At 36.4% G+C, this 19300-nt stretch overlaps 1 protein-coding gene across 2 annotated transcripts; it reads left to right on the forward strand.

Moving 5' to 3' along the window:
• The first annotated feature begins 6873 nt into the window (after positions 1 to 6873).
• Positions 6874 to 15244, forward strand: LOC105338996 (putative uncharacterized protein DDB_G0271606). Of its 2 annotated transcripts, XM_066076827.1 has the most exons (3): positions 7445 to 7586; positions 7838 to 7959; positions 11865 to 15244. In XM_066076827.1, the coding sequence occupies exons 2-3, from the start codon at positions 7906 to 7908 to the stop codon at positions 13977 to 13979; spliced, it is 2169 nt and encodes a 722-aa protein (XP_065932899.1). In that variant the 5' UTR covers positions 7445 to 7586; positions 7838 to 7905; the 3' UTR covers positions 13980 to 15244. The 2 variants fall into 2 exon arrangements, with proteins under 2 accessions (XP_011442661.3, XP_065932899.1); XM_011444359.4 differs by lacking the exon at positions 7838 to 7959 and having other exon boundaries at positions 6874 to 7586.
• The last annotated feature ends 4056 nt before the right edge of the window (positions 15245 to 19300 follow it).

The following is a 19300-nucleotide window of genomic DNA, read 5'->3' on the forward strand; positions in this document are numbered from 1 at the left end:
CATGTACTGAAAAGAATTCTTAGGGTTACTTCCCTTTTCATGTAAAATATTGTTGATGAGATAATTACGAAATAATTTGCGTACTCTTGAAACGCAGTAATTTGCATTTTAGTCATATAAATCATACTGCTTTTGACGTTTACGAAACTTGGTCAAAATCTTCAGAGAAAACAAAAAGACAGGTTTTGATTGCAGTCGAGGGTTAACACGACAATTTTTCAAGTTATGCAAATAATTTGGACCTGCGGATCATTTTGTGTTGACGCACCGCTCGTCATGTCATCTGAGACTCTTGACTTTAGAAGACGTGCACAATCAGCACTTTCTCAAGAATCCCCATCAAAGGCGACACGGGTGTCTTCTTTTGAGTTTATGGGTAAAACAGAATGTAAGTTGATAAATAGACACATAGAGAGCGCGTTAACTTAGCGACCCACTGTGCATACCCAGCGCGCCAAGAGTCACCCGATTTACCGTCTGCACATTGTTCTAAATCATGCTGTTGCATACGAAAAAATTGAAGTCTGCAATTGACTGTGTTGACTTAGAGCATTAGATTTCATAAGAAGCCCATTTTGATTCTTGAGACTTTTCTCTCAGCCGCTTGATCCGATAATGTTTGGTCTGACCTGCGACACGAAAATTTCACAGTCGCGATCTTTAAATTGCCAGATTGTTCGGTTCAAGTGCTCTTGCAATCTCTCGGTCGTCCTTTAAAGGTATATATATTTATTAAAATATCACCTTGAAGAATTTTGTCATCAAAGGGTCTAAGAAAATAAAAGAATGAAATGAAAACTGATGACGCTCTAGAAAATGTCGCGAAACGTTCAAAGTTTTCTGAAACTTGCATATTTCTCATACACAACTCGCACAAAATTTAAGAGAGTGTCGCAAAACAGAAATTAACATCGTGTATGATTCAAAAGGAAATGTTAATTACATGATAAGTAGTTCGCTGATAAATGTCGTTAAAACGTAACTTACTGCGGCTAACAACATCATAACAATTACACGAAGCGAGTCCCTTACTGGTGCTTTCTGACCAGAATCTTATTGCGGTTTTCTTTGATTTTTGGAGAACTAAATAATTTAACTTAAAGACCTTGTCAGGGCTGCCATTCCGCGTTGAATATTCGAATTTATGACTCTATGATTCCTATATCAATGTATCCGAAAGACTAAAGAAGATTCTAAAAAAAAAAAAAAGGTTTTAGGAGACAACTTGATCTTAGATCACCAATGCAAAGCGTAGAAATGTTGTTTTGGTAATAATTTATTCAAATGTAGTGTTGCTTGTGAATTAAAATTATTTGCCTTGCTAAAAAGTAAATAAAGATAATGTTAAAGATTATGACCCCCCCCCCCCCAAAAAAAAAAAATTAATTGTCTGAACATACTAGGAGTTAGAACCATTTTAACAAGTGCTTGGACTTTGGGTAGTTGTGTCAAACAGCAATGTGACGCAGTCCTGTCTATTTCATTGCTGGCCACTCAGCCACTGCTCTTTGAAATCGACAAGATTTGTCTGGCTTTTGAGGCAAGACTACGAAATCGGTGCATATTTCGCTTGAAACCGCGTCATTTTTAACTTGTTTTGACGCAAGAAATAGACAGCTACGTCCAACCGAAAGTCCAAGGTCTTGTTATAATGGTTCTTAGATTAATAAAAAAAAAAATATATACAACTGGCGAAATGAGATTAAAATAAAATCAAAGATCGGCACTATGCAAAATTCATTGGCCGCGCATTCAACTTTTTGCTTAAACTGGGACTGAATGCCCTCGGTCCATTGCCAGACGCGGGCTGCGATGATTGGCTTTTCCATTAAACTCAGCTATGCTAAACCTGCTAATGTGTTACCTAATTCTAAAAAAGATCATCTTTGCCTAAAAATAAAAGCAAAGTGTTTTTCGTACTTTTACCGTTTTACGTACGTCTGTGTTTAGTTTGACGGAAATTTCACCGCTCTGAAAGACGCGTTCACTGACAGATTACATTATTTATCCCTAAAACACGTTTGTCAAAATCTTACAAGTTGTCAGGGGAAAGTCAATTACGCGTATAAATCATAAAGCACTTTATTCCATATTCCCGGATTTGAAACAGAACATTTCATATTAATTTGACTCTCACAAGCATGCGCACATGTCTAAATACCAAGATTTTTTAGCCAATTTTTGCTTCGTTGAATCCGCCGTCTTAATTAACCTGCACGTAAGATCTATTTCGTCTGTTTCAGAAATCAATGTAATTGGATCTCGAATCCCATGCATGTTGTGTCTTTTGACAAAAGGTTTGGTGCATTAAGAAATATTTATATATTATAAAGTTCCGACTTTGTGGTCATGTTTACGCCTCTACATGATGCTTTGCGATTTGATATTGCGACATGGCGCAAAAAAAGCCCAACAAAAAATTCTAGGAACTTTGTGAAACGAATTCTTTGAATAGCTGCATATTAAATGAGTTTGAATCAAAAGAGAAAATGTAACAACACATTTAAGAGTATGAGTACTTCACATTAGACAGCTATGTAAAATGGATATTTCTTTTTATCAATGACAGCGACAAACCACATGCAGAAACCGCACTGGTTGCTAAATGTGCGAAATATGCAACAGCGTTCCACTTGACTTTTTCAAATGTCCGGGTCAATCTCAGGATCCGGGTCAACATACTGATCACGTGGTCAAGAATATCTCATATATTCTTTATTTTTTTTTTCTATCCAACCAAAACCTACAAACAAACGAAATAATAAAGTTTCTCAAAAACAAGTATCCATTTCAGTAAACTTGCGACATTCGTCAGCCGAAGATTTTGTAGTAGAAACATTTTATTACCCCCATTAAACTTGAGGTAAGCTTATTGGTGCCTTCCACACCTGGTGCAGACCGACAAGATCGACACAGGTGTTTAAAAATTAAATGAATGACACGAGATTGATGTAAATACACAAGACATGGGCTTTGTGACATCGTTGGGTTTATCATTTGTTAGTAATTAAGTGCAGGTTGTTTAAAAATGCGCCATTTGTCACGAAGCTATTGGTATTTATCCTAGTCTTGTACAGAGCAAACTGACACGGTATAATGGAGACTTTCAAAGGGACTGTACTTTAATCTCACCCGCTGAACAGAAATCCCTGACCTTATAAGGATATATATTTTTCTTAGGTATTAACCCACAGATCTATTCGTCGGATAAGAACAAGTACATCTTTATTATGAAATTTTAGATTTTGTTATTTCTGTCAGATTTTGAATAACACTTAACAAAGGTAACACACAAATACATGGATTCTAAGTAGGCGATATCTACATTTTTTTCCTTTGGAAATTGTCTACACAATAACTATTTTGTACAATGTAATTTTAACAGAAAATTAAATTAATCTCTCGAAAAAAGGGTATGCTACACAGAAATTCTATACATTTTCTTTTGCATAAAATCATTGGTGTGTGAGAAGTGGCTGTTATGAAATCATGCATATTCTTTATGGCTTGAACATCGCTTCCTGTTTCAATGATATTCTGCGGTGATTCATAGCAAAAGATCTGAAGGTTTCCTCTTGATAAAACTTTCTAAAGTTTGAATCATTCACTCTATTTATTGGGGTCTTATTTCATTCCTTAGTTGAAATATGCTTTAAAAACACTGGAATAAAATTATGAATACACACAAATAACTGGTATACGTCGTTATTGATTTTTCAAAATATTTATGGATATACATGCATTATATCTTTCACGATTGGATATAAATTTTGTCTGACAAGTCGAATATGTTTTGCACTCGTTAGCCTTGTGGTTAAAGAATTTTGAGGGGTGGACAATACAATAAATATTCTGTCGATGGAAATAGCTTTTTTTTTTTACCTTTTGAATAATTTTTATGAAAACAACACTTTCAACAGTTGTAGAAGAATCTGTCTGCATACATACGCTCAAGCACACGAACGAATGCGTAATTCATGTAAAACTAATGATAAATTACGGCTTATCATATTTGTTATCATAACTTTCCCACATCAGACAAACTTAGTCACTTATTTTATCACACACCATTTTGAAGCTCATATTTTCGATTAATACCTATAACTTTCAAGTTTTTTCTTGCGAATGGATCATAAGAAACAAATAAATGCATCACTCACGTAAAATCTGTATACATTATATTACGTTTATATCTTAATTTTTATTTTTTTTACACCGGGCAACCTTTTAACTTTGGTGACCAATCAACAGAGTATGACAGGAAATCCGAACAATGCATAAAATGCACTGATATACATTGACTCAAACCCACGCTTACACATCCATATACATGTACATCTTTACATGTTGTGTATCGGTTGCATGACGTCACGATCATTTCCCATGCATGAAGAACATTTTTGAAAAAGAATGTTGAGCTGTTTATTTCAGAAAATGTTACAGTCTTGTAGCTACCGTGGTCAGTTTTGAAGGATACATGAAAAATAAACATTTTATATACTGGGATTAAACTCGTTTGATGACTTTAATTGCATAAGTGATGTGTTTTTGTGCTTTGTATATTACATATTATAGAGTTTAATAAGATAATAAGACAAAGATAAAACAGAACAAATTGTACATGCTTAAATATTGATACTTTCTCAATCATCGGATGTCCTGCATGAAACAAATTTAATGAGCAAAATGTTTCCATCATTTTGAGTAAATATTTGTATTAAAGAATCGAGGCACTAATAAAAAAAATCCTATCCTAAAGAAAAGGATTATATTTTGTTTGTCATCAAATGGTATGATAACTGAGCTATGGCGAATTGAAATGTTTTAATGTATAACGATTTTTTTTAGAAAACAGTCGGATATAGGGGAATACAATATCCGATACATGCATATATTTGTTCTTTAAAAAGGTCAAGAAAGGGGGCAACTTATTGAAAGTCAACATAAACAATCAAACTAGTGTGTAACTTATCAATAAAACTATGTCGCTGACTAACACATGGTTTCATTGATAAACTATGTCACAACTATATACACAATAGCACTCGGCTAAAATCGGGGGTGTAACACTTCACATGTATACGCATTTCTCACGAATGACTAAATTTGACAGGACTAGACGAATGGCTATATGTAATCCCTTTTTTTATTATTTCAATATTGTTATTATTTCCGAAATCCTCCGCTCATCCTACAATTAATTTTATTATTGGTCGATACGTTGAAATACAATCAGGCACAGGTAAACTATAAAATACTTTTTATCAAGTTATCTCTCTTTGAATTTTGAAATGAATCATTACCATTACCCCCGGCAACCCCACCAAAAATGTGTAACCACCCCCCCCCCCCCCCCCGCCCCCTCCACCCATACACACACACCAAACCGGGTTTTCATATGTGTATTCTTAAGTAATCATTGTTTTCTTGATTAGCGAAATGAAAAGAAGATTATATAAAAAAAATATATAATTTGAAGTGTGTGTTTGTGTTGGGGGGGGGGGGAGGGGAGCACACAGACATGTGACGTTACATATTTTTCTCATAAAAAATATATATACCATCTACCTAATAATACACAAGGTAGTGTATAGTATAAAACGTCAGATGTGGAAGAGCGGTATATTACCGGTAGGCAGGGAGCGAGGGAGTGGTGAAGCCCTTGTCGGGGTACAGGGTGCGAAACCCCGGAAAAATGTGAATTTTTTTAATGTAGGTTTATTTTATTTTATTTTTTATTTATTTATTTAATTTTTTTTTGGCATGCTTCTCAATCACCAATTTTCAAAACCCGAATCCGATCAGAATTTCATTTAAACTCTATAAAATTGGTTGACATACAGCAATTTATATCAGGTCAATGGTGTACTTTTTACAGGACAAAGCTTCCAGTAGATTTTCTTTTAAGGTACAACTAGTACCGGTTTAATTCGGCTTTGAAAATTGTTCGGATCTGGTTTTTTATGAAGCTATTTCACTATCCCTTTGCTCATCAAAGTATCTTTACGAGTGGGCGTCGGGTGCGTATTCCGTCACAAAAGCATTACGTCATTTCATCCCCGATTGTGACGCAATGTTCAATCAATACTTCCTCTTCATTACATTTATCATGGTCATTTTTTTAAAGGGCATAAGCGTACTTTGAGCTATTAATTGTTGCAAAACTGAATTTCACCCTTAATCATGGTACTTTATTAAACAAAGGCGTGTACGTACATTAATCAAACACCTCTCTCTCTCTCTCTCTCTCTCTCTCTCTCTCTCTCTCTCTCTCTCTCTCTCTCTCTCTCTCTGTGTGTGTGTGTAAACGAATGTAAAGGCTACAGAAGTTAACTATCGATAATTGCAGGTACACAAATATAGAATGAAATGTTAATTAAATTGATATCATTTGTATAATACGGGAAAAAAATACAAATTAATTGTCTCTATTTATCAACGTCTATAAATTAAATGCTTTTGTCTGGCAGCTAGTATGATAGTTTGTATGGATCTTTATTTTCCTTTATAAAAATCACTAAAGGATTACACCAAAAGAAAATGAGATTGTCTCAGTGTCTTTGTGGAATACACAGATTGTGGGTTTCTAAACCAACTCAACTGTGTAATCTCGAAGTGGGTCGATTCTTTGTTTCTTTCACAAGATTTGTTGATTTTTGTTTCATAGTTAAAGATTTGGATGAATATTTAAATCCAGTTTAGGCTAAACAATGAGGCGCTGAAGTCATTCAATACTTTCTATTATCCTCAATATCCCTTTTACCTTGTATATACTAATCAGTGATCTGTGACCGCAGTCGGTCTTTGATGCGTCATAAGAAGTAAATAAAAAGCCCACCTACTAACGATTAGATCACACAGAAAGAACTAAACGAGTGTGTCTTTGTATAAAACATCGTCCTAATTTCTGTGTTCCTCACTACAAAATCAAAACGCTCCATGTGAACGCGCTATCCGCGTGACCCGTCTGATAGCAGTTAGTCAATGGTTTACCGACCAATGCTGTTTCCCCTCAAAAGTTAAAATGGATTAGTCCAAAATAGAAAAAGCGTATCATAAATACAACTTATTTCGGCAATTTCAGGATCATTTGCACTTGATTGGAAAGGGGGAAGTGAGGTGGAATTGTTTATTTTAATGGGGTGTCCAAAGATGTGATTGGAACCGTTTCCGGAAACGTCGAATACATTGCAACTCGTCACACTTCATACTTTTGTTTTGTTCTGTGTACAGTGCATGGGTTTGTGATTTCAATAATGAGAGACTTTGCATTTCTCTGATGCTGCGAGTGTTTACGAGACAAGTGTGTCTCAAATCATCCTACGTTTGGAAAGGATAGCATGGGTGACTTTCCTTATTCCAAAAAACGAGATGTTTATGATCGTTTGAAACGTCGTTTTGAAGTATACAGACACCATCATCGAAATCGCAGCGACTACTACGACAATACCATTAATAATATTCACGAGCAACAATCGCTCGAAACCCTGAACCACCGCCAAAGGTGGCTGGACTCTAAAGCCAAGAAAGCATCTAAGCAATCCAAGGCCAGTCGCGAGTCCGCCGGGAACCAGGGGAATCTCATTGTAAGTATAGGTGCATATTTCACAGGTACATAGGATTGCTCGGTGATAACGAAAGATGTGTGTCCCCAGGCTTGAAGCCTTACACCAGTGTCATTAAGTTACACTGTGGTCAGTCGTGTGTATGTGTGTGTATATAAATGCAGGCTGTTTCCCTCTGTTTTATACATAAAAAAATTATCCTGGCGATAGATCGTCGCTAGAAGACGGAAGTGATTAATTTGAAGAATATGCACCCTCTTTGTTTGTTTTAGTGTAACGGTTATCGATATGTGAAGTGGCGTTCGTGGGAACCTGTGTTTACCCTAGTATTTTCTTTGGAATGGGCCCCACAGAAAACGGTGAATTCTCTGATCCGCACCCGGTCCAAGAATGTGTAAGCTCTGGTGTTTTAAAAGTTCGAAATTGATCTGTTGGCTTCTGTTTGTTTAGGTCTCTGTAGTCAGCGATTTTGTTTGTCCAGTTTTTAATTGACCAGGTCTAATAGTGAATTTGTTATACTGTAATAATTCTATAGCTAGTTTGCACAAGTACTTTGCGGAAACCACACTTAAAATTCATTGGATATTTTTTCTTTCTGGTGGGGTTTTTCAGTGCAAGAACTTAGAGTCATGACAAACACTCAAATTATAATTGACCCAAATCTTGAAATATTAATTAATTGATGTCATTTAATCAGATCCCTTTGTTGTGTTAAATGCTCAAACGTAATTGAATCATCGCTGAACTAGTCTTTTAGAACCTATTGTACCCAGAGAAAAAAAAGGTACAGTACTTGTGCAACAATTACATTTTGGTGGATGTGTTTCAGTTCGGGATAGCTTTGCATGTCAGACAATAGGACTGAATAGGTGTGTGAATGAGGCTAATACAGTACTTCACAAAGGTCTAACTTCCCACTGTGTGTACATGTATAAATGCTCAGAAATATTCCCAGTACTGTGGCACTTCATTGCCTAAGGCCAGGGACAACAGATTTTACAATTTTTAAGACAGCAATTGTGCAGTATAAGATTTAAAAGGATAAAAAATGGAAAAGATGTATTAATCTGAAAGTATTTTATTAAAAGACAAAAATGAAACATTAGTGTAAGTGGGTTGAGTGGTAAAGAGTTTAAATCTAAATTAGACTTTATCTACCGGTACCTGTACATATGAAAATGAAATAGTCCAAATGATAAGAGGATGGGATGGTCGATACCTTGTCTCTTGAGATCAGCGTTAATCTTATGTTTTTTCTTGAAAGAAATTTCCAAGAACTTTTGTTTCAGACTAATTATTTTAGAAAGCCTCTAATTGATCAAGAAATTTCTTGTTTTCATAGATTTTTTTTTTTTAATTTTTAAATAATTTATTCAATATCAGCGTCACTAGGGCTTTGGTCAATACCTTATAGACAACGCTATTTACTTGTATAAAATTACTTGTCGTTACATGTATATCTATTATTTGAGTTTTTTTGTACTTCAAATCAGTGATCATCTTTTCTAAAATAGGCTTCAATCTTACCTGCTAAATAGTAAAATTATGCATAAACTGTTTGTGAACTAGCTGTAGAATTGTGTTATCATCAGGATCTAAATCACAGTAAAATATAATTAGGAAAATTCAATAAATGTAAGAATATATAAATACCTGTATATGCAATGCAATAGGCCATGCACCAACTTGGTGCTTAATTTTATTGCTGTCATAATATAATTCCTATTTTTTCTTGATTTTTGGGGTTTTTTAAAATTAGGATTGCATATGATCACTTTTATTTCATTGTTTTTATTAAGTGTAAAATAAGGGAAAAGAAAATATCCAAGTCACTATAATATTGCACAAAAGTTACTTTATAGACAAAGTTGTTGTGTTAAGAATTGATAAGCAATAAATCTTCATTTTAAGGTAGAACAAGAAAATTTTATGATATCATAAAGAGAAAGTCTTTAACTGAACATCCCCTTCTTGTTGATGAGGTGAATATGGGTACATTTATGTGATCCAAAGTTCATTTAAGGACTAGCCAGCTTCCATGCTCTCTGTGGTGTATAAAAACGACAGTTTGGGTTTAGGTTTTAATGTGATCAAAGCAAATATTTAACTACTCCAGAACTTAATATCCTTTCCATGGAACTAAATGGGGATGTTTATAAAGAACAAAGTCAGTAAAGGTTGTTTGTGATGCCGAAAACTATAGAAATGCAATAATGTAACAAAAAAATATAGAGTTACATTGTTTACTGGATACAAGAAGTATCAAGTTACATCTGAAGAAAAAAAAACCCCGACAAGTCTTGATGATCCTGTAGACGGCAATGCTTTTGAAAAGTGGTGAACAAGCCAAGTTTATCATTTTGGCAAAATGTACAAGATGAATGGCACAAGCGATTCTGGGTTTTAATTGCCAAGATAAACTTGGTCGTCTTCAATATCATATCACCAATTAGGATTGTGGAGCACCTCGCTCCCCCCTTTTCTTCAGCATGTTGTTGCTGATGGCCCTTGCTTGCTTATCGTGTACAAATATGTGACCGTTGATTGTACAATGGCTCAGGAACATGTCTGAAGATTTGACTTCCCTAGTAAAGATATTGTGACCAATCTGATGCTGCAGGCCCATTAAGTTGCATCAGCAAATACTTGTCAGCTAGTTCTAACTTCTAGAACATTTTTGTATCTCTTTTGTTGAAAAATTCAGATCAAGCTTATGATAAAATTGTTTAAATGCAGAATCATAAGACAGGGGTAGTTTTTATTGATATGTCCAATTTTGACCAATGAATACAAAAGTGAGATGTAAATACCCTGGATTTGAATATTATGTGTTTATCGTATGTCAAATTTAAAAAGAACTAAGAAAATTGTAAATAGCTATTATTTTATCACTGGTGGTTGTTGTCAAACAAACAGTAAAGAATGTATAATCATTTCATGAAATTGTCATGAATAGTTAGTATTTTGAAGTCATTTTGTGAGCCATTAGAAATAAAGAGCAGTTTAATTAATATCCAACAGGTCGATGCAGGACAAAAAGCCAACTGCAACTTTGTAATTCTGGTGTTTTTTGAAAATCATTTTTGTGCCCAAAAAAAAATTAAATTAAAAAAAAAGCTATTCCTAGATTTCTGAGGAATCTCCTTGTATGCGTCTTTCATTGTTGATGATAAACTTTCTAATACCGGTAGATGTAAGGGTTAGACCTATTTGCACTCAGTTTAAGCCTTTTTTGTACACTTTCTTGCTGAATTAATCTGTTGCCTAAAAATCTCCTAGATCGTGTATTCTTGACCCCTGACTTTTTGTAGGTCAGTCGGGCAAAATATTGGGGGGGGGGGGTGTATAATCAAAATAGTTTTCTGTAATATTTGCATATAGGGCATAAACTGACATAGCAGGGATGGTTTGAATATGGTTTGTCTTCAAGAATTTTTGTTTGGTGTTTGTTGAACTAAATGAATAGGATATATTGAATAACAAGTTTTTATTGTGTCGGTTGTGGTTTCATACTCAGGAAGAAATTTTGTGTTTTGATTTTTTAAAATTCTATTGTTCCTTTTGCTGTTTGATCGTACAAGTCCACAACCAATGTAAAACCGAAACTTATAATTGCAAATAGGAAGTTTCTCACTATGTTCATGCACTGCATAAGATTTAAAAAATTGAAATTGGAGAAGTACAGATTATGAATTATATATATTTTGGTGCCTGCGACTGGTTAAGTGCAGATCAGCATATTTTTATACTCATTGATTGACCTCCAAGCAGAGCTGATCCTTCAATACTGACACAGTTTACGCTGCTGATAAATATAGACATTGACACATGCCCACTCGATTCCATGAAAACGAGAAATAAAGAAAATCTTGTTATTAGTTTGAATGTTTGAGACAGAAGAGGTTTTTGTGATGTGTTACCAATTCTTACGTCACGACTTTTTTTTTTTTTTTACATGTATATTTTTTCACCCTGTAAATATGTATGGCGTAAATCAAAAAGCATCTTTGACAGTGTTGTCAGAACAGCATGGGAACAATCTCAATGACCTAGATTAGCAGAGATAATAGTCCATTTCCTCTCTTCACTGTAAATTATTTAAATATTATTCAAATGTATGTATATTTAAAAGTAATGCAATAAATTATATTATGGAAAGGATTTCTATGGAATCAATTCAATTCTAAAGTCCTGGATAGTGGAATTTTTCTTAAACTTTTACATGAACGCAAAAATGCATTAAGTTGATGAATCTTAATTCAGGTAATTGAAACACTGTTTCCTTCTCTTTTAACACAGCCTCGCTTAAAGAAGATCGGAAATCAAGGTGATCGTACAGTGCCGGACATCGACGAAGGGCCAGCAGCTAAACAGGGAAACACAGGAACGACCAGTGAAATCAACTTCTCTGTGCGGATAGAACAGCAGGACAATAACGTCAAACTTGACGTTCACGCTACCGTCGGCTCAAAGGCAGAACCAAGTGTTGAAACCACCACTAGTGTCAAATGTGAACAGAAAACAAGCCCTGAGGACTGCAGCAATGAAAACGCAAACCTCAGTCCATCTGATAACATAAGTATCAACGAAGAAGACATTGACTATTTTCTATCTATGGTGGGAAATAATCCCGACGAGAATCTATTGGAGGAGATTAATAAATTTGAGAAAATTTGTCAAAGTAAATTCTCGGATGACAGTAATAATAGTAATGACTCAAAAATGTATCCACTAATGAAGTCTCCTGGACTGGCTGGGAACAAGTTAGAATCCCACTCACCAATCTTCAATGGCAACCAGAAGTTTCCGGTCAATTCACCTCATTTACAGAACTTTAGGTCGCCCTCAGTGAGCATGCCCGAGAGCACGCTGCCGGCCGCAGAGACTTTAAAACAATTGGCGGCCAATCATCAGAACCAGACGCAGAGCTCAGGGAGCTTCCAGTCCTACCCTGGTCACCATATGTCTCCCGACGCCAACCAGTACCCACCCAATTCAGGATACCCACCCAATTATGACCCACCAAACCCATCTCACTATAACCCCAACCAAGGACCATATATGAATAACAATATGCATGGACATGTACCTTTTAACCAATCAAAATCTGAGCCTGGGTTAACGTACAATGGAACCAAACCTCTCACTCATTATCAACCAAATGACCCCGTGTCTGTGCAACAAACACAACAACCTCCATCGTCACTGCAGCAGCTTCAAAACCAAGTTCAATCTCATTTCAGCCAGTCCTCGCAGATGGAAATCACACAGAGCCAACATGTTCAGGTGTCAGATGGGGCAAGCCGAATGCAAATGTCTCAGACCCAACAGGTCCACATGAGGCAACCACCGCAACAGATGTCCATATCCCAGCAACAGTCGTTCAATGTGCCCGGTACCAACATGGCTCCAAGCAATCAAGGCAATCAGTATATGAATGAACAAATGAAAATGCAAATGATGCAAGAAAAAATGCGTCGAGAACGCCAAGCACATGCTCGCTCCCTGCTGGAAAGCCAACGGCAGCAACAGCAGCAGCAGTACATGAACCGACCGCCTCCAGAATACAAAATGCAGCAATCCGCACCCGAAGGGTACCCAGGGTCTGACATGGGCCCCAATCCACTTCAGACCATGCAAAATATGGTAAACCAAACTAATACTATGCCACCAACCCAATACAGCCATATCAAATCTGAAAGTGCTAGTGTACAGATGCCAAACGCTATGATGCAGTCACATCAGGTGACGGCGATGCAGCAGAGGGTAGGGGGTGGGCACATGCCTGACATGCAACAGGCCAATCACCCATACCCCATTCAACGCCAACAGTCGTATCCCGGGGCCCAGCCCCACCAACCCCGACCCCAGAGGCATCCGCCAGAGTCCTCCTTTACGAGTTCCATCATGCGAAACCAACGACCACCAAATGTAAATGTGGGACCAGACGGTTTAAATATATCTCAGCCTCGCGGTGATTGGCCAAGGCCAATGATGAATCAACAAATGCCACGGCAGCAAATGCCTCCTGGTATGACGCAAATGGCCCAAGTTGGCATGATGCAATATCAGTATGCAAATCAAAACGGCATGGGAGGGTCAAGCATGCCTGGTATGCAGGGACCACCATCCAGACCAATGCAGATGGCGTCAATGCAGTCCCAACCCATGATGCCACAGTCCCACCAAATGATGATGCGCCAAAGCATGCAGATGTCGCAAAGAATGGCAATGCGCGGACCGATGGACTCGGCCAATCAAATGCCAAATGGTTCAAATCATGAGGACATTATGAATTTATTGGACAGTGCTGGACCAAATAATAATTCGGAACTCTTGGACACGATGACGGTGCAGAGCTCTGACCCCAATAATGACGCCGCGTGGCTCGATGAGATTCTTGGTGGGAAGTGATCGTCTGGAGACAACCGTTGATATATTGAGATAATTGAAGATGAATCGATTTCTTTTTAGATATGAAATTGAAATGATACGAGTTGCAGATTGATGCAAGTGATATTTACATAATCAATAGGACGATTTGCAGATTGCAGGGCTGTGTGGCCTGCAGTGTCGAATACCGCCATGATTTTCTTCTTGACATCAATATCTGCAATGGGATGTAGGACCAGTATAATAGTCGCGCAGGAGCCTGACGACCCAGCGGTTTCCGGCGCTTTCTGACCCCGCGAAGGAAATGTCGAGTGTAATTTTGAACTGAAGTGCTTATATTCATTAGATCTGTTACTTGTATTTCCCGAAAAAAAGAACTACCTCCAGGACAAGATCGTTATATCTTAATCAGCTTCCTTTATTTATCTTTCATTATGCTTTAAAAGTTAAACTATTGGTTAAGCCGCAAGATACCAAAAAAAGCTGATTTCTTGTTAAAGGTTCTGTTAGAAGGATCAGTATTGATTGCTTTGTATTGCTCTTTTCTGTTCGTCCCACTTCTTCTATTGTATTTATGATTATATGTTTCAGTTGTTAAATCGAACCAAGTAGTTGTAGCATTTAGTGTTTCTGTTTCTACATTATATGTTTAGTATTGCATGTTGCATTTTTGTATTCTCCCTTTTGTTGACCTCGCGACATATGGCAAAAAGCAGCAAACAAAAAGACCGCTTGGCCCGTCCCGATTCCACTGTAAAACCAGCCCTAATTGAAGTATGTGTGACAGCGAGAAGTTGAAATGAGATTTTCAAGCGTTAAGCAATGGGGGACACATTGACCAAATAGCTTTCTATTTATTGTCTTTCTCCATTATAAATTGACGCTATAGGCGCCAAATCCTAGATCCCCCTTTGTATGGAGATAACGGGAGCTAGGACCCTCGCACATCGTTTTCTATTAGCATTTCATTCGATGGCCGACAGTTGAAATTTATTGCAATTAATTCATTCCCACCGATTTGCTAAATATTCCTGACACATTCGCATTTAATTAAAGAATTCTTGAGCGGCTTGTCCTGACTTCTCGCATGACATTGAGACTAATCAGTCGTTTTTCTTTTTTTTTCTTTTTTTTTTATACACATGTATAAATCATTTTAAAAGATTCATCACATTTTCTTTTAATTTTAAAAATTTGACAAAAGTCGTGTTACGTAAGGTATTTTTTCATATCGATTGTTTACATGTTTTTATTGAATAAATCTATTTTAAATTTTAGAGAAAAACTTTCGATATTTTTGTTTTGTTTGTGAAAGCTGACACCCAAGCTGTGTGCTGTGAAAAGGGGAGTTTTAAATTTCCTTACGTGGTCGCCCTCTGTCGTTGGATTTCAGCATCATTGACGTCAGGGTTTAATGCGCCCCATGATTGGATCGAGGCATTGACTCTATAGGTAGAGACAAGTCGATGATCGCCGTTACCTCGTCTTACAAGTACTGCCTGTTGTCATGTTGTTAACTTTTGAATAACCGAGTTATGCGTTAAGGAGGAGGAATGGCCAACAGAGTACTCGTCAGAACTAAAATTATTAATACGATATCTATAGGCCGTAAAATATTATCTAGTTAAGAAAAAATCCAAATATTTCAACCTTAAAAATTCTAATATTTTACTATTCGGCCCTCTTAAAAATAAGATTTACAATATTTACATGACATCTTACAATTTTTTTATTATCACCCTTACAATATTAAACTAAAATTTTGTATTTACACCCAGCCAGAAAAATTCAAAATTATTAGAAAGATCACAATAAAAACATGTTTGATCCGCGCCTTTTCATGCGTTGACGGAAGCTCATGCTTTACACGTGCAGCTTGTGTCTGAACAGAAACTTAGAAGCTCTTATCAAGTTTTTGCTGATAAATGGTAACAGAGAACTCGTCAGACCTCTTTCACTATTGTTATCACAAAATCTTGTGTAATCTAGAGAAAAATTCAAACGTTGGTGTAATTGATATAGCATGTTAGGAATTGGAATTGATAGCTCTACCCATCAACCGTTCACAACCACTGTGTCCTCTTCTTCCAGTCGTGAAGAATTAAATCTATGTTGTTGATTAAAAAATTAGCTTTTCTGTAAGAAAGAAGACAGTGGATTTTTTTTGCTGTTTAGTCGGGGCTTCGTTGCTCTGTATCCATCGTTTCCTTTGTTGAAGAGTAATGAAGTCGAAGGTTGATGAGCTCTCGAACTGAAGGCGTAGGCGATTTCTGATACTAAACGATTTGAATAAAGGAACAAAGAGCGGGAAGGGCCTGGGGATGTAGCGACATATTGACACGGGATGGCGATCAGGAACTGCGAGTGTACTTAAAATCATTACAGTTGTCGGTAATAGCAATGAATACAGACTATATTTGATTTTATGAACTTTTGCTATATGTAGCTTTCACTATACTTTCCCTTTACTAGTACACGTATCTTGCAAGTATGACGTCAGTTTAATTGTCATATATTTAATTAACTGTATGAATGGTTTTCAAATTTTAAAAAAATGTTCGGTTCTCAAGTTTTAAAAATGTTCGGTGCTGCTGATACAAAGTTATTTTTTAATCCGTATAGAATATTTAAGACACCCCCTTCCTCAATTCTGTAGAACAACCTATGATTCCTAAGTACTGAACCCATCCAATCAATCGGTTTATTAAGGACCATCCTTTGACCCTGGAGTGGTAAACTGTACATACATTTAATGATCGATTTAATCAAAATGATTAGTTTCTAACCAGGCATGGACAATCTCACCCATGCACTGATAGTTATATCACGGTCTGTAGTGTGAAGAGGTTTTCCTGTATAAAGGCGTATATGATCAGTAATAACTATCAATTAAAATATTGGAAAACGTTGACATTTATGGCGACCTTAGAAAATCTAGAAGCGACACGAGATTACTCTGTGCAACTTTTAATTAATGAAAGGAATCCCAAGTTCATGGAATATCATAACAGTTCTGTGTCCCTTACATGGTATTTAAGCTGATTACAAAATAGATAAAGTAACCTTTCGGGATGGGTATTATCAATGATTTTGTTCGTCTTTGAAATCATTTTGATAAAACAGAAATAGTAAATGTCAATATTGCCTCGCAGCTTCAATAGAAATAGGAAAACAAATAATCTTTGAACAGCCCTCGCTGTTCATGCTTTTCAACACGGTCTTCACAAACCGACGCATTCTGCGACAGAAGTCATGCGATGCATATTGATAATAATAGAGGACAGGGGAATATGATAATTGCACACCGTTTTCTCTAATGGTAAATTTATCATGTATAAAATCGCACTTTTAGAAATCGATGCATTCATCTAAAAAATAAAAAAATAAAGTTACCAGCCCCCTTATGGAACAAATTGATTTGAATTTATTAAGATTTTAATTTTGATTAACTATTAACATGTACAGGGATGCAGAATTCTTTTGTAATGCATTTCAGTACGGTGGTACATGAACATTTATATAAGGCACATTAAGTAATACCCAAACGATTAAAAGTATATACATCATTATATAATCAAACATATTTGAAAAAAAAGTATTTTAAATTTTAAAAAAGCCCCAATAATTCGAACTAATGACTTTTACATGTAGATCAGTAGCATTGCGTTACGCTGGAAAATATTGATACAGTGCTAACAAAATATAGTGCAGACGATATGATCACTCATTACTGAAGATATCAGTATTGTCCGGATAATAAGACAATGTTTCAGTATTGCCCGAATAGTGAGACAAGATATCGGTAATGCCCTGATAGTGAGAAAAGATATCGGTTATGCCCGGACAGTGACTAAGTCAGGCAAGATATCAGCGCCCGGATAGTGAGACAAGATATCAATATTGTCCGGATACTGAGACAATGTATAAGTTTTTTTCCGGATAGTGAGACATTATCAGTATTGCCCGGATAGTGAGACAAGATATCAGTATTGCCCGAATAGTGAGACAAAATATCACTATTGCCCGGATAGTGACTAAGTCCGACAAGTAATCAGTGCCCGGACAGTGAGACGAGATATCAGTATTGCCCAGATAGTGAGACAATATATTACTATTGCCAGGATAGTGACACAGACAAAATATCAGTATTGCTCGGAAAGTGATACAAGGTATCAGTATTGCACGGATAGTGAGACATGATATCAGTATTGCCCAGATGGCGAGACAAGATATTAGTAATGCACAGACAGTGAGACAAAACATCATTGTTGCCGGGATAGTGACTAAGTCAGACAAGATATAAGTGCCCGGATAGTGAGACAAATCATCAGTATTGCTCTGATAGTGAGATAAGATATCAGTATTATCCGGATTGTGAGCCAAGACATCAGTATTGTCCGGAGCGTGAGACAAAATATCAATATTGTCCGGACAGTGACTAAGTCAGACAAGATATCAGTTTTGACCATATAGTGAGACAAATCATAAGTAATGTCCGGATAGTAAGACAAGATATCAGTATTGTCCAGATAGTGAGACAATATATTAGTATTGCCCGGAAAGTCACTAATTCAGACAAGTTATCAGTTCCCGGATAGTGAGATAAAGTTATCAGTATTGTCCGGATAGTGAGACAATATATTAGTATTGCCCGGAAAGTCACCAAGTCAGCCAAGATATCAGTATTTCACGAATAGTAAGAAAAGATATCAGTATTGCCCAAATAGTGAGACAAGTTATCAGTAATGCACAGATAGTGAGACAAAATATCAGTGTTGCCGGGATAGTGACTAAGTCAGACATGATAAATGTCCCCTGATAGTGAGACAAATCATCAGTATTGCTCGGATAGTGAGACAAGATATTAGTATTATCATGATAGTGAGCCAAGATATCAGTATTGCCTGGATAGTGAGACAAGATATCTGTATTACCAGTATAATGAGCCAAGACATCAGTATTGTCCGGAGCGTGAGACAATATATCAATATTGTCCGGACAGTGACTAGGTCAGACAAGATATCAGTTTTGACCGTATAGTAAGACAAATCATTAGTAATGTCCGGATAGTGAGACAAGGTATCAGTATTGACCGGATAGTGAGACAATATATTAGTATTGCCCGGAGAGTCACTAAGTCAGCCAAGATATCAGTATTTCACGGATGTATTGCCCGGATAGTGAGACAAGATATCAGTATTGCCAGGATAGTGAGACAAGATATCAGTACTGTCTGGATAGTGAGACATTATATCAATGTTGATTAATTGATTGACATTGATTAAGTCGGACATGATATCAGTATTGTCCGGACAGTGCGATAGTGAGACAAGATATCAGTA

This window comes from Magallana gigas, chromosome 2, assembly GCF_963853765.1.
Source record: "Magallana gigas chromosome 2, xbMagGiga1.1, whole genome shotgun sequence".
Classification (NCBI taxonomy): domain Eukaryota; kingdom Metazoa; phylum Mollusca; class Bivalvia; order Ostreida; family Ostreidae; genus Magallana; species Magallana gigas.

Excerpts from the sequence above, each read along its gene's own strand:
- LOC105338996 (XM_011444359.4), top strand. The coding sequence starts at position 7,341 with ATGGGTGACTTTCCTTATTCCAAAAAACGAGATGTTTATGATCGTTTG. Across the intron at positions 7,587-11,864 it reads GGAACCAGGGGAATCTCATT|CCTCGCTTAAAGAAGATCGG; the intron begins GTAAGTATAGGT and ends CTTTTAACACAG.